This window comes from Dunckerocampus dactyliophorus, chromosome 1 (genome assembly GCF_027744805.1).
Source record: "Dunckerocampus dactyliophorus isolate RoL2022-P2 chromosome 1, RoL_Ddac_1.1, whole genome shotgun sequence".
Lineage (NCBI taxonomy): Eukaryota > Metazoa > Chordata > Actinopteri > Syngnathiformes > Syngnathidae > Dunckerocampus > Dunckerocampus dactyliophorus.
The window spans coordinates 30,535,528-30,552,014 of record NC_072819.1 but is presented as its reverse complement, the minus strand read 5'-3'; the positions used below and the strand labels follow the sequence as shown (position 1 = coordinate 30,552,014).

At 39.3% G+C, this 16,487-nt stretch overlaps 1 protein-coding gene across 2 annotated transcripts in view; it reads right to left on the bottom strand.

Moving 5' to 3' along the window:
- Positions 1-16,487, bottom strand: part of atf7a (activating transcription factor 7a) — a 30,872-nt gene extending 14,385 nt beyond the window's left edge. Inside the window, exons 1-2 of one of the 2 annotated variants that reach the window (XM_054781595.1) lie at positions 16,345-16,487; positions 8,253-8,324 (exon numbers count right to left, since the gene is read on the bottom strand). In XM_054781595.1, the coding sequence (XP_054637570.1) occupies positions 8,253-8,324; positions 16,345-16,404 (132 nt within the window). In that variant the 5' untranslated portion in view covers positions 16,405-16,487. Of the gene's footprint in view, positions 1-8,252; positions 8,325-15,565; positions 15,625-16,344 lie in introns of those variants that run through there. The other variant, XM_054781605.1, reaches the window with a different exon arrangement.

Below are 16,487 nucleotides of genomic sequence, written 5' to 3'. Positions count from 1 at the left end.
TGCTGCTAAGTGGTTTTTGCTTGTTGTTCAGTGGAGAGTCAACCGTTTATACCACTTAACCACAGCTCCCGTCTCGTTCTAAATTACATCTCCATATTTGGTGACCCTCGACGTGAATAATATGTCAACCACTATGACAACAGCGCTGCCGTACGACGGGTAGAATGTTGTGTGCTTTTATCGTGTTCTGCCACCTACTACTACTGTGCAATGTGCATGCATATACTAGGAAACCTGTTGTAAATGGAGTAAATCTTCTAAATGTGCATCCCTTTTGAAGGAAACTTTCACATGAGCATAATGATTTCAATAAATAGTACTACATTAGTGTATTTTGTCATTAACTATACGTTTTACACTGTGTCAATACGTTTGATGAAACAACGACATTTGTGACTTATTAGTAGGGTTGTGCATCGTTCTGATTCCAATCCCTTGTTTCAATTCTGGTTCCTAAGGATTCTCGATTCCTACTTTTAAAAGGCGAAACAATAAATAGATTAATCGAACGATAGGAAAAAAAACTAAATCAATAATTTTGCCGCCTCGATAAATTGTCGTTCATGTATGCTTGTTTGTTTTCGGCGTCTCTTCTGTTCCACACCGGCTGGATGACAAGGCGGTTCAGTTTGCATGTGTCTGTGCGAATTGGTTCGATTGTGAATGATTGTGAATCATTCAGCCTCTTTGTCCCCAAGTGTGTGAAGGCGGGGCTACTATTGAGTGGATACGCAGAGTTCTACCAGTTAGCAAGTTAGCTAGCAAACGCCAATAGGAATGAAGGCACAAAAGCCACAGTTTCTAAGACGAATGCCACAGCTCGAGTGTGGCGGTGCAGCAGAGCCTTCGTCCCAAAAGTGAACGCTTACTGAGGTGTTTGCTCGACAAAGTAAATATAAAATAAAACAGTGCTATACAGACAGTTTCGCTCGCTGCACTGCAAAAGAAATGCTACCTTTCAATACAGTTGAAAAGTCAACATTTCGGGAAATGTTAGAAATGTTTCACAGACAGAACAAATTGCCTGGGACAACGTATACATGTACATGTCACAAACAGCAACTCCTGAACTGTATAACCCAGTGAAAGAAGATGCGTTGAAGGACATCACAAACACTGCATTTTACTCTGCCACTACAGATAGTCATGGAAAAAAATTAGACCACCCTTGTTTCTTCAGTTTATTGATCCATTGTAATGCCTGGTACAACTAAAGGTACATTTTTTGGACAAATATAATGATGATAACAAATATAGCTCATAACAGTTTAATTTAACAGATGATATCTAGCAACTTCCATGGTTTTCTTGGTAATAACCAAAAACAGTTTAAGGGATCGTTCAGATTTTTTGACATCGAGTTGTATGACATCCCCATCTGCAGGGGACTATTTCAACAGTGACTTACCCCCCCAACTGGTCCCGCCAGTGCAGTTCTGTTCGGATTTCCGTGACAAGGAACGTAGTTCTGCTTAGTTGTTGGGTTGTTTAAGTAAAGAATTTGGCTCTTCAAAACAAAATGCGTTCAAAAGAGTAATACATTTGCATCATAAAAATGGCGCCTAAAAAAAATCAGACCTTACAAATCGCTCGCTCGACATTATATTTTTCTCTCGTGCACATGCAATTTGTGGTGTGGCGTGGAAATAATACAGCATGCTGCTGCACTGCGGTATGAAATTCGCTAGAACTTCTTTAATATTTGGGGTAGAGAAGTGAATGAGGTTTCAAATTAAAGTACAAGTCATGTTTTATAAGATTGAATTAATCACAAACTTGATTTAATTCAACCTGTTCAAAATAGACTGTGCGAGTAGAAAAAATAAAAAGGGAGCACACTTGTGACTACGTTTTTCAACCCTTTCATTTGCATTTTGCTCCTAAAATAAGTCCATTCAAAGTGAATCAAAGTCGAGTAACATTTTGCCGCATCTGTACATAAATCTACAAGTCTCCTACAACTTTTCTTGGTCCACATGGACAACTTGTGTTGACACGCAATGACTTCTCATCCGTACAAGCTGTACTCGCTGATGTATCTAACTAGCTATGTTATCAGTTGGATACTGTAACGCTGTGGGAAAGATGACTGCTCTCTGTGACGTACTAAAGCGCTTTCCCACTCATGCGCTAAAAGCACTTTTTTTTCTGTTTGTATGCATCGTAACGCCGCTCCGAATGATACTAAAAACTAAACACAAATACTTCACTTTAAATATATGGATTTTTAAAACCTTTAAAAAAACAAAAAACATGTACATCATGGCCAATTATGTAAAACTGACAATTCACAAATAACAAACAAGAAAATAAAAACATTCTAAAAGCGTCTGTATAGGAAACCATGATTAGTTTGCTGTTGGTAGCAGTTTTTAAGGATCCCATGCTTTATTTGATGTCACCAATAGGTTGTCACATGGCTACAAGAACATGTGAAATTCTCTTTTCATTGTGTAAATGATCATTTTGATGATGGTTGTCTAATATCTAGTTTCTAATGCTAACATGGCACACACATATCGGCAATAACATGACAATGGAATGTCTGGAAGTGAATAGAATTGTCAGAAAAATGAGAGTCATTATATTGATAAATGGTATTATTATCATTGGAAAATATTACCTGACTAGGTTGGGTTGATATCAACATGGTTCTTCTTGTGCAGTGTGGTAAGTGGCCATTAGTAATGTAATTGCATGAGACGTGATGTCAGCCATGTTATGTGGCTGTATGTGTAGCTTAGTACATGTGTGTACAGGATGTAGTATGTCAGGGTATGGACCATACATTCATATTTGTGGACCGCAGACCCAGGGAGATTTATTTTGGGTTCCATAAAGATGATGTTGAGCAAAAGAACATGAAATGCAAAGTGAGTATGAAATCTGTCGTAACCACCCAAAGCACATTAGGTAAATGGAGCGTTGTTGGCGCTTTTTGGAGGTTTCTTCAGAAGGCTTTATAGGCTGAATAGGTGCGTCCCATTACGCGCATTATATTTCATTGAAAGTAATGTGTGCCAGTTGGTCAATAAATCAAGGAAAAGCAGTTAACTTACGTACATTTCCTGCAATTATTTTCAGATGGCAAATATATATAGTGGTCGGGGATTTATTGTGCATTTATTGTTATAAAGGTAAAACTGCCCAATGTATCGTGATATTGATTTGAGGTCATATCGCCCAGCCCTCGTCGAAATTATGCTTGAAATGTATCTTTCCTCAAAGAAGATGAAAAATATCTGGGACTGAGTGAGTTAAAAAGCCTGACCTGTCGATTCTGGTTTTGGCCGATACAGATTTTTTTAAATAACCAATAACATACACCTTCAATGTTCCAATCTTATTTTGTTGAAACGCATTGAACAATATCCCTGATCAAGACAAACGTGTTCTTTTAACTGCACATGAAGTAGTTCTCTCAAATATAAATGAAAAGTTCAGAAAACTGATGTTGAACCTACCAAATTCTGTCAGTTCCATTAGTCTTATTTTTCACATTTTAAAAACAAAACTTTCACAACAGGTTAAACTGCAGACCTGATTTGAGGGTCTTACCAAAAATAACACAGCGACCAAGCATCGCTGGCCGTCCAATGCCATGAATTCCATAATTTTCCTCGTAGTAGCTTTGCTCTGTTCACTGCAGATTAGCGCTAGCGGGCCGCTTCCTGGCTTTTTGCAACGGCCAACTTTAGCTTTTAGCCTTTGCTCAATTGCTAGCTGTCAGTCTGGCAAAGCAAAAGGGGTCAGTGGCAGACTTTCAGATTTTTGCAGGGGTGGATAAGATCGTTTTCAAGTGTAAAGATCAGCTGACTGCCAATCCCCCAAATTGTAAGAAATCAGCGTCGGTTACAATATACAAGTGGCATGTTTAGTACACTAGTTTATGGAAAAATCTTCCCTCTCAGGAGCTTTAAAAAGTGTGAATATTACATTCATTGGTTTCACCGCCGAGCATGAATATTGTATTAGGTTTGGGCGGTCACATCAGGTTTAGTCAATCCCAGTCCTCACGCTCAAATCGCCACAAAACATTGCATCACCATGGAAAATAACCATTCCCCTAATTGTAGTAAATACTTTGTGTTTTTGACAGCTCAGTGTCTCACAAGTGCCAAAAATTGTTTAAACGTATTAGGGGTGTGATTCGTTTTAATAACGATTCGATTTGTATCATGATTCGTGGTTGCCGATACGATTCAAGGACGACATTGGTTCATTTAGAACAATCCAAAACAATCAAGGAATGATTGTGAATGGAGAAAATTCCAAAAACAGCGCAGTTTTCCTTCAACACTGAGTCAAGACGAAAGGCATGATGGACCAAAGTAACAAGTACATCATACTACAAAATATATAGTAACTTAGGCTGTGACATTTGTTTTAAAAATCAAGTAGCCACTTAAATTTTTTTCATCATCAAAAAGTCCAGGAAAGAAAATCAAGTGCTATTTAATCTAGGCGTCACTACACACGCCACACTACAAATTGCATCCACATAGTAATTCCAGAGCAAACTTAACACATTTCACACCATCCGATTTTAACAAAATTTCATCTGCAGATAAATATTAAGTAAATGTATATCCTACATACCGTTTATCTTGTCCTGAAGCTCCAATCCATGAGTTTGAAAGGCTTAAAGTAGGACTTAACTTTCGATGTGACTTGATGTGGTCCAACATTATATAAAGTATATAAGTATAATAAAGTATGAAGCGTGGCAATGACATCACAGACAGACTGAATCGAGTGTAGAGTCTGAGGTGTATGGTGTCTACAGCAGGGGTCACCAAGGTTTTTCCTTGTGAGAGCTACTTTTACAAAATGAAAATGGCCAAGAGCTACTCATTTTTGTAACATTTATTTTCAGAGCTTATTTTAAACCCAAACAAAGCGAATATGCTTGTTTTACCACAACATTGACAAAATGCTGGTGTCCACAACTCACATTTTGTATTTCAGGATGCATTTCTTTCTACTGTTCTTTCATTATTAACTGAAAACCCGAATGAAAAGCAGGCTTGCGGGCACCTCATGTGGTCGTGGGGGGCTACCTGGTGCCCGCGGGAACCACGTTGGTGACCCCTGGTTTAGAGTCACTCTTAACAGGACAAAAACTCAAGAATTGTTGCTTTTTGGAGAAGACGTGTCGGCTGTAACCCTTGGCAACCAAAACAGTCACCTTTACATGACATCATCCGCGCACCCCACTCAACAGGCATGACTAATCAACTTACGCTAAATCAAACTGCTACTGCAAGGTTTTAACGTCTTTATCATTAAAAGTGCTGAAATAAAAACACATCCATATATAGACTGCTGTATGTAAAGCCAATGCTTTATTTCCTAGTATCAATGCAATCAATTGATTACCTTTTAAACGATGTGAGATCGATATATGTCGTCCGGAATGGAAACTTGTTGAAAACAGATCGATGTGGTTGGATCGGGTTGCCGGAGAAACAATTCTCACTCTTGCTCTGTAGCTTACCATGACTAAAGAAGACGAGAATGAATGTACACGGTAGCAGCCAGAACAGCCAGGCATATCTGTTTACGCAAGAGTTCACAATCAAACAAAGCTGGTCAGTGTGGCACAGCTGCACACCAAATGCTGACATCCAGTGCCACATTGGCTAGGAAGGCAACACGAAAAATTTTCAACACATCAGCAAAATAACAGCAACGTTCTTGGGATTTTTTTTTTGGCGGGTTGAAAAAAAGTCACAATCCACACTGTGCCGGATTAGTAATAGTTGCATAAAGACGGGAACGGATCACTGAGTGAGAATGATGTAATACACAAGTATTACACGTAAGTGTGGCGCTGTGAACTGACACGCAGACGGAACCACGTGACACTCCAAACCATAAAAGAACGAACGCATGCACATAAGTCCTCCACTTTCCAATGCTTATCTAGACTTATTGAAATTACTTCTTTGAGTCATTATGGAGTATAAAACAACAAAATATCAGGAGAATGTCGACTGAGGTGAGTCACGTCCGTCGAAATATTCAGATATTATGTTCGCGTGTCGTTAGGGCTGGACGATATATTTCTAAAATATCGATATTTCTTTTAAGAACGATATCAAAAACAAACGTATCATTCATACTGTATAGATATAGACTGAATTTGCGCTGTTCTCTTGTATCTCGACACGGAGGTCTGCCTCGCTCTGCTGTGTGCGTCAGCGCTCCTGAGCGGGGCTGCTGCCCCGCCTCCCTCCATGCTCTGTGCTAGATCTGGGGACATTCCAAAGCATCTTGGCGACATTTTCTCAAAAACGCCTATCGACAAATCTAGTTACTTTTTCTGGCGTCATCAGAGAGTTTCTGGTATTTGGGAACATAAAAGTGAAAATAAAGCTTCCGCTTCACACTGCAAAATGTCCATCGGGAGATCGCTACTAGAAAATACAGTACCCAACTGATAGCTAAAGTGAGTTAAATTGCTACATGAAAACAGCCAAGTATATCTGTTTATGCAAGAGTTCACAGTCAAACAAAGCTGGTCAGAGTGCCACAGCTGCACACCAAATGCTGACATCCAGCGCCACTTTGGCTAGGAAGGCACCCCATGTGACTTTGTTGCCTTAACTAAATGAATAATGTTTACATCACAGAGGCATGCCAAAGAAAAAGTGAAATGTTTGTCGGGAAAGGAAACCCTGTGTGTTCACAATGTTCTAACAACAATAAAAGCATGATTTATTCAACCAACTAATATGTTTAATACATTCTCTTGCCTGTCTAACATATTGCCTCTGATCTTCTTGCAGGTGTGGCCTTGGGCTTATGATTTACAAATGTTTCTTAACCACACAACCACTTTCATCCAGAGCCCAGGAGAAATAATCCATCACTAAGCATAAACCACCTTACTAAAAACACATTAGAAATATATCATGGTGCAGTGCCACAACAAAATAAAAGCCGCCACACCTTAAAAATTTGGATTTTTTTTTTTTACTTGAAAACAATGTTTTCAACAATGTGCAAATATAGTCTTTGAACTGACATATATGCTATATAGAAACATGTATATCTTATTATTTACGCTCACATTGACCAATTAGTTTGAAAACATTTTCAAATATCATAAAAATGTTTCACTGCGTTTTATTTTGACAAACATGCACTGGAATCACCCATCTGCCCTGGTCTGTGTGACCAGATAAAAGTATGTGACTGGTCTTGTGTTGACGTTCGCTTTGTGTCTTATTATCTAGGGACTGAAAAATAGTCCGTAAAATGTGTAGTTAATTGACAACAGCTTGTCACAGGCTAAGCTTCAAGCATTTCAATCTCATTCGACTTTTTATTTACACATTTTGCCCAGCTCTCAATGACTCTCTGGCAGCAGTTACCTAGCTCATTTTTGTTCCACGGGTGAGCTACAAGTGGCTATCACGTTCATACATGCTAACTTAGTTTTTAAAGTGTCACTTACAAATTTTGCTCTTTGTTATTATAATACATATGGCTTGTCTTCAAAACACGAGGTATGTGTCAAAGGTGTGCAACATAAATGTGTAGTGTGTCCAGCTTTTAGATAGTGACATAATCACAGGTGTCTCCAACAGGTAGCTTGTTTGCTAGCAGTAGCTCAACAGCAGACGTTCAGTTCACCAAAGAGTATTTGTTTCACCTCAAAGCATTTTTATAAGTGCTGTACTCCAACATGCCTGTATTTAATGACAAGTGAGCACACTGAGTGGAGATGTGCTTTGTAAAGAAAGTACAATTTAAATGTTGGCAGTCACATAAAACACAAATAGCTCACCTCTCTTTTCTTTTTGTCCAAGTAGCTTTAAGAGTGCTGCAAGTTGGCTACACCTGTGCTACCATAAACCTGGACTCTGAATTTATACTGTTTATACAGGACAGATTTCTATAACGAAGATTATTTTGGAAATTGGGTTATTTTGAAATAAAGAATATATTCTTGAACAATTAATTTCCCGACAACACGTATAGGCATATGAGCGTGCGCTTGCCACTCAGTTGAGTCACAGCCATGGCTCAAATCTGTGTCTGCAGGCGCGCCGAGGCAGTTGTGACAGGTTGAAACAATAGCTGTGCTCTGATTACTCACAGGAGCTTCCAATGAGTCACTGCTCAAGGAGACAGTAGTGTCTCGCAAGACAGCATGCTGGCCAATGTCTTTATAGAGTCAATGTACACAAATGGATACAATACAGAATAAACACACACATAAAGGGTAAAAAAGGAAGACTTACCTGTCCACAGCCAGGAGCACTGCACACAAAAGGTCGATCGTCGCCCATTTTTGCAAAGAGCTTGCAATGTAACTGGGGGAGAGAAAAGAACATTATTTTTTCTTGATGTGGCAATTGTGAACCCTGAGGGGCAAAAAAGTCCTGTATGGTGCGGGATGGTGTCTCTTGTAGTCTTTAGTCCGAGCAGGAAGCTCAACGTTATTTAAAAATAACCTTGGCAAGGAGAAAAACACAAGCAGCAAGACCAAGTTTCCCTGGTGATACTTCCTTCACACAAGGGGTTTTCAGCTGGGCCAATAACGATCCGAGTCCAAGGAGGACAACATCTACCGCTTTACGCAAAGACATCTCACTCTTTCTTGTCTTCTATCCCATTTTGTTTGTGATCCCTCCTCCCCTCATTACCACACCCTCTCATCACCTCTGCAGCCACACTCCCATCTCCTGTTTTTTTTTATTAAACTGTAGTTGGAGAGCTTGCTGTTAGTACTGGCAGATGAACCACAATAAATCCACCATGTATCGCAATGGGAAACAAACAAGCATTACTACAATACTATTTTCATGTACTGTTTGTTGGCTGTGTGTAGAGGACAACTGATACTCTGCCATAGGCAGGTCATTAAGTTATTATCATTTACATATGGGGCTAGGGCTGGCCAATGATACACCCAATCAGTCAACATTTTCCTGATCCACTTCCGTTTGTAAGTTGCCGGAGAAGTGAACAGAATGACCAAATGTGGGGATAAACGAAGCAGAGGGCAGTGAAATAGATTCAGCCGTGACCTGGGAGTTATCCCTCCCAAGTTGAGGCTATTGTTGAGAACAAACGTTAGTCAGTGTCATTTGTGTGGCGGTGGTTTGGGTATCTCCAAAGTGATGTGGATGGAGCAAATCAAGCCGATGTGCAAGGTATGTCGGCAGCCGGTGTCCTCGAAAACCGGTAACAACAAACCTGTTTATGAATTATTTGAAGTACCACCCAAGTGTTTATGTGGAAAGTGTGAAAATGCAAGCACAGTCTACACAGCCGTCTCAATCTCGCAGAAATTGACATAATGTGAATGAAACGCTGTCATTGTGCGGAGAAAGAACTTTTGTGTAGAAAAATATTTCTCCAGCGGACCGTTCATTGGTGGCGGTATCTTCTCCCAAACACTCAATCCACCCATGCCCCCAACTTAGTATGTATTGCATCAATAATTGTAAGGATTTTTGCATTTAATTAAGAGGCGTTTTATTCGCTGACACAAAAGGCACACACCTGACGGTGGTAAAATAAGTGTAAAAGGTAAGCCTGCCACAATAACAAATTTGCTGGGCGATAATTGTCCTACAAATTGTCGATAATCTATATTATTGACAATTTACTTTTGAGACAATTTTTTCATTAACAATGTGGCATAATAATGCAAGTACATCGTATCAAAGGCAATACATAATATCTGTAGGGTATTTAACATTGTAATTGGAATGTCAAGAGCTTTTAAATAAACAGACAAGAGAAATTCAACAAAAAAAACAATGAAAATAAAATGGACTCTCAGTCTCTTTTACCATAAATTGCACGTAAATAAAAATCCCTGACAGAGTATTACATTCCTTTTTTCCTCAATACTACAATCTATTTTCCAAGCGCTCGCTTTACACATGCTTCAATTGGCTTCTCCAGTTGTAGTGGAGTTGTACTGAAGTTGCAGAGACCAGCTAAAGCTGCTCTTGGCTGAGGTTCTATAAGCTGTCTCCACATAGCAGAACAACTCCCCTTCAAACTCATGTCGAACTTACCCCAAAAGACCCCGCCCTGCCCCCGTTATGCACAGCCAACATTCCATGCCAAGACAAAACTAGAAAAGTCAGGAATGACACCGACATTAAATTTAAATGAGAGAATTCTGTTAATGGGGGAGGCACATTAATGTTTTAACACTCTGTGTCTTGGTTGTCCTAAAAGTGAAGCCTGGCTGCCATTATGCAATGTTGTCCCACTGACAGCAAGGCAACTATCAACAAGCATCGAGGGTCTTGCTGTGAATACTAGTAGAACCTAAAAAAATAAAAGCCACCGCATCTTTCATTTTTAAAAACAACATTGCAACAACTTCATATGAAAGACTCCAGCCAGAGTTTCTGGTCTACCTACAAAATGCATTGAGCGTGTAGCGCAGCATTACAGAGTGGGACAGCTTGTTCATTAGGTTGGCAAGGTATAAATATCTGAAAATCTTCCCAGTGTTGAAGTCAGTATATTTCCCTCCATCTCCGTCTGAGAATACAGCTGCCACCTAGCCAGCAGCATTACAGAAAGGCTGCGTAGAACGCTACACCCTTGGATGACGCTGGGCCTAAAACAGTCCAACTGTTCTGCAACAGTTCCTCTCTTAATGAAACCAAGGCCCTGGGTCCTCGTCTGTGTCTGCAGATAAAAACTGTTGTTTCTTCACACTTAGGAGAGAGGCAACATGTCAGTGCCAGGAACCTTGCATTCTCTGAGCCTATTTGGGAAGAGACTCAGTAAACTCTACTCTGTCTGGCTCGTTATAGTGAGGGTGTGGACCGTGAGTGGTAATTGACACATTTGGTGTGGAGAGTGGCGACACGTTCAAGCATCAATGTGAATTGTCATTTGATTTTGTGGTAAGTCCACCATGAACACCAAAAAGACAACGGTGGAAAGAACGTTAGTTTAAGTAGCTGTAAAACCTGACATTTCAATCATGTGTGAAAGGATTTGATTCAGAATATATGTGTGCATATAGTGGTGTGAAAAAGTGTTACCCCCTTCGAGATTTTTTTGCATGTTTGTCACACTTAATGTTGCACATCATCAAACAAAATCAAATATTAGTCAATCAGAACACAACTGAACACAAAATGCAGTTTTTAAATGAAACTTTTTATCATTAAGGGGGGAAAAAAATCCAAACCTACATGGCCTGTACGGAAAAAGTGATTGTCCCTACTAAACCTAACCTAATAACTGGTTGGGCCACCCTTAGCTGCAACAACTGCAATCAAACATTTATGATAACTTGCAATGAGTCTCTTACAGCACTGTGGAGGAATTTTGGCCCACTCATCTTTACAGAATTGTTGTATATTTCAGCCACATTGCAGGGTTCGCCTTGTTAAGGTCATGCCACAGCATCTCAATTGGGTTGGGGTGGGGTGGGGGGGTGGAATAATCATTTCTTAGATGCATCGTGATGTGGACATTGACGATTATGGATTGATAAATAAGCAATCAATAATCAACGCTGATGCAACCAAAAAAAGAACAAAAAGATGGCAAGCAGAAGTGCTGCCCAGTTTATGGTGGTGCACCTAAGTTTAATGGGCGCCACACACGGGAGGCGACAAACGGCCACGATTGGTGAAACTCATCGTCTACGCACAGCAAACCATGCACACGGGAGGCGACGAACGGCTGTGACCAGCTGCACGGGTGAGAGACGTGTTCACATCCAGAGCGAATTGTATGAGTCTCCCACGGTTTTGATTGGCTGTCTTGCGAGTACGGGATCTTGCTAGTATTGAAGATAAACTTATATAAATGTCCATGTAAATGAATGTAAACTTACCCGGCACCAACGAGTTCCCATGCCGCTGTTTTCTTCTTTACATCTCTATTCTTTTTTTAGAAATGTCAAATAGCTCCAGGAAATCTGACACGGCAAGTATAGCCTACAGTTTAGCATCCTGTCTGCTCATTGGTTGATAAATGAAACTCTGGCTGAGTGGTGCTCGTCTGGACAACCGCAATGAAAAGTTAACATTTTTCAACTTTCTTGGATCGCGTCACAAGCCAGCATGATCATATACACCAACTTTCACATGCACAGATTTCACGTGGTATATAGCTGGACGGTGACATGCGATAATCCCCCTATCGGGCAAGTTCCATTGAAAATGAATGGCGCCTCCCGTGTGTGGCGCCCACAAGACGCTACCAAAAGGGCTGAGCGTAAGCTCCGACCCGCACCCGCTGGATTTAAAAGCGAGCCTCTGGAAGCACTTTGGCTTAGACGTAGTTGAAGGTAAAAATGAGCTGGACAAGAGCCAGACAATATGCAAGCTTTGTCATACAAGCTTAAAATATTTTGGGAACACGACAAAGATGAGAAACGACATAGCATGTTTCCATCCGAACCAGGAGGAAAAACAGCCAGCTAAAGTTGCTGCCAACCAGAGAATCATCAAGCAAGTGATGACTAATTTTCCACCCAACTCGGAAAGGGCGAAGCGAATCACAAAGTCAATCGCAACTTTTACTGCAAAGGATTTGTGGCCGTATTCAATTGTTGAGAAGCAGGGCTTTCGTGCTTTGTTGTGCACTTTGGAAACCAGATACAACGTCCCATCGCAACGTTATTTCACAGGGATGTCCCAATCCACATTTTTTTAGCTTCTGATCCCTTTTTTTTATAGTCTTGCTGATCCGGTAGCGATCGTTGTTTTTTGTTTTGTTTTTTTAAATAATAACAAGCTTTTGCTACAAACATGAATTTGTTGTATTGAATATGCTTATGAAATTAGCTCTTCAAAGGATTAAACATAATGCAACTGATGTGTTGCTCAATTTCCTTTTTTTTTTTTTTTTTTTTTTTTTTTTACATAGCATGACCAACAATATTGTCTGGCTTTTGTAGCAAACCTCTAAGTCAGGTCCCTAATCCAATAAAAGATCCAACAAACGTCCATCCAGTCAAAGACAACATTTGAAAAAATGGGCATGCAAAATCCTCTTAGGGTAGGGGTAATGATTTGACATGGTTATAGATCTCAATTAATTTTAGTTAAGCTTTAACAGGGGGGCAATCACTTTTTCACACAGGACCATGTAGGTTTGGATTTTTTTCTCTCCCTTAATAAAAAAAAAAGTTTAATTAAAAAACTGCATTTTGTGTTCAGGTGTGTTGTCATTGACTAATATTTAAATTTGTTTGAAGATCTGAAATATTTAAGTATGACAAAAAAAATATGGAATCAGGAAAAGGGAAAACACTTTTTGACACCACTGCATGTCTCCTTAGTCGCACAGAAATTGAGTGGTAGAACGTTCATCATCACAAAAACTTCAGTAAATATTGCTTCAGCGATTGTTGAGACTTCAGCTCAGTGAGAAGCTAAGGTAAAACTTGTTTTGCTCTCTTGTTGCTTTTTTTACTTTTGGTACCTGTGATGGTAAAGAAAAATGAGATGACCACAGAACTGTAAGCAGCTGTAGTGTCGTGAGAAAAGTCCAGGCTACTCAGTACGAAACAGTTGTCCCTTGCTACATCACGCTTCAAATTTCACGGCTTCACTCTACCACAGGTTTTCAAACTATATTAATTAATAGGGGAGTCACGAGATCATGACATGAAATAACTTCGCCTTGAGGTTGTCCACCACATTAATGGTGAGCAAACAATTTATGACTTAATTTTGTACATACAAACTTGACTTCTCTCAGTCATGTGGCATTAAAGAGTGCTTCTATTTTATTCCAATTTTACATAGCTTTATTATAGAGCAGTTCATTTTTTAGTGTTGTATGACAGTGAAGAGTGTTAAGATTTTAATTATCTTTGCCTGTAAAGTTAATAAAGGTTTTATGATGACAGTTTGACTTAAAGTTAATGAAAGGTTTTATGATGACAGTTTACAATATCAAATCTGCCTATTTTTGCTTCTTTCATCCAGGTGACATGGAAGCCTTTAAAGCACATTTTTTTTCTTCTCATTGAGCTGCAGCCAAGGTCCCTCAGTTTAATTTGGGTTTCAGTTTAACTTGGGTTTCTCCGACTCAGCAGGTGTAAGGGAACAAACAAGCCCCCGCTATAACAAGCCACAGCCACCGAGTGTTTGATGCAGCTTGCTAGGAAACTGACTAAACAAACTGTATTAATAGCTCGCACTGCAGCCATGACGCCGGCATCTGATGCTTGAATTGCCAGAGGGTAGGGGAGACCCCCGCAATAAGAACATAATAAGGGCGGAGGGGAGAGAACAAAAGTTGGCTATTGGTCAACTGAGGGATCCTGAGGTCCTGTTAATGTGGGTTACAAACTTAAAAGCTTGAGGCTGCAACTGGGTGTGTACATGTATTGATGCAAGCAAGTGAACCTTATATTTGGACAATGGAACAAATGAAATCCTACACTCACAACTGCAAACTTGTGGGGTCTACAAATTCATGCCACGCTACCACTTATAGATGCAAGACAATGACCAAACGTCACGGAGTGCTTTTCTAAAACAAAATCTACACATGTAAGCACATTTTTAAAAATTGGGACATGCATGTAATCTTCAATTAATGTAATCTTCAATTAACAAGTCAGTGTTGTAGTGAAATACCTGTACAAAAATCATAATTGTTCATTTTAAATCAGCGTCAATTCGGAAATAATATCAAATTCGTAAACAATATGAAACAGTGGTGTGTCGATATTTAAATGACATTGAGAGGAATTGGAAGTTAGTCGAACTGTGCAAAAAACATGACCTACATTCCTAATGAAGGTGCTGACAAGTATATGGTTGCATCCTGGGGCGTTCAGCATCTCATGTATCCATACTAAACATCTATCATGACTTGAGACTTGGGTTCAAGCTATGAGTATGATCTTGCAGACACACATATACAGATGTACAGTACCAATACAAAACGAGCAGTTCATACAACAAGCAATGGAGTTTTGTTAACTTGCTAGTATGAACGTTTTGAGATTGTCTTTTTTAGCCTCCATCAATTTCAGATACTGTTAGCCCCGCCTTTTACCGTAACAAGGCCGCCTGTTCTTTCCCTCAATTGGCTTGTAAGCACGCCAATCAACAGCATCTAAGGCAATCAAAGCCTCCGAGGTTGTCACTTGGCTCTGCTAGCAGCAGCTGATTGGCTAAAAACCCCGAAATCAACTTTTTGTATTCACCAAAAAAAATAATGGATAACTGCTGTGGCTAACAGCAGGCCAAACGCTCACTCGGCGTGGCTAATAACACCGTTATTGACACTGTCTGACATGACGACAACGTTAAAGAAATGCTAAATTACACATATCCAAGGAGAAGTGGTGTGTTTGAGATACTTTACGCGTCAAACTAAGTAAAGTTGTGGAAAAGAAGCTAACTTATTAGCACACTGACATTTGAGTTCAAAGCGACTCGGAATGAAAGGTTGTAGTAGCCACAACAGTTGTAATACTCAAGCCGACGTGCACTTTTAAACCCCAACACACATCGAAAACCCCCGATTTCAGCACAGTATAGCGTCAATGATAAATTCAAGTTGAATTTAAATGTTAATAAAGTGTTTACAAACCCACTCTCGCGACCCTCTTTTTGGCTCTCTCGCCTCTGTCCTGGAATTTGACACTCCCCTCGACGTCGACCTACCGCGAGAACTCAAGTCGTTCTCGCGTTGAGTTTTGCTTCATGTACAGTAAATGGAAAATGGGCTTTATTTTTTTTGTTTAAAATATTTGCAAATATTAACTCATACATTTTGCATAATGTATAATACAGTAATATAAATTATTAATATTACGATTATGTATGTTATATGTGATTCATGATCTTTTATATATTATATCATATATATAACTACCATATATATATATATATAATACAGTACAAGTTAAATAATCACATATGATAAGAACATTAGCATGTTGTTATAAGATAATATGTTGAGTATATATATATATATATATATATATATATATATATATATATATATATATATATATATATATATATATATATATATTAGAATTAATATAGGCAATATAATAATATATAATAAGTTTTAAATGCACCTTCTGTTTATTTGTATGGGTTGATTGTATTGTACTGGCTGCTCATAGGGAGGGAGGGGGGAGCTGCAAACAAACAGGCCATAGAGACCCCCAATGGATCATTTGAGTACTGAAACTATTGTGTTTCTTAAGTCATTTTGCATCAGTATGAATACGGACATGTAATGTTCGTTTCATTCCAAACCTATCGCAAAAAGGTCACATGGGCTACATGGGCGTGTATAATAGGAACAAGTGGGAAATGGGAATTAATTTAGCAGCAAGTGACAGAAAAGACGTGGACTTACCTTTGTCAGTGTGCCTGATAAATGAATTATAACAGGTAAGTGCACCCAATTGTTATGCATGGATGGTTTGTTGAATCATTCAAAGTTGTGTTGTCTCTTCAGTCCAATAAAGATACCTTTGCTTTGTCTCTGTGACGCTGGTG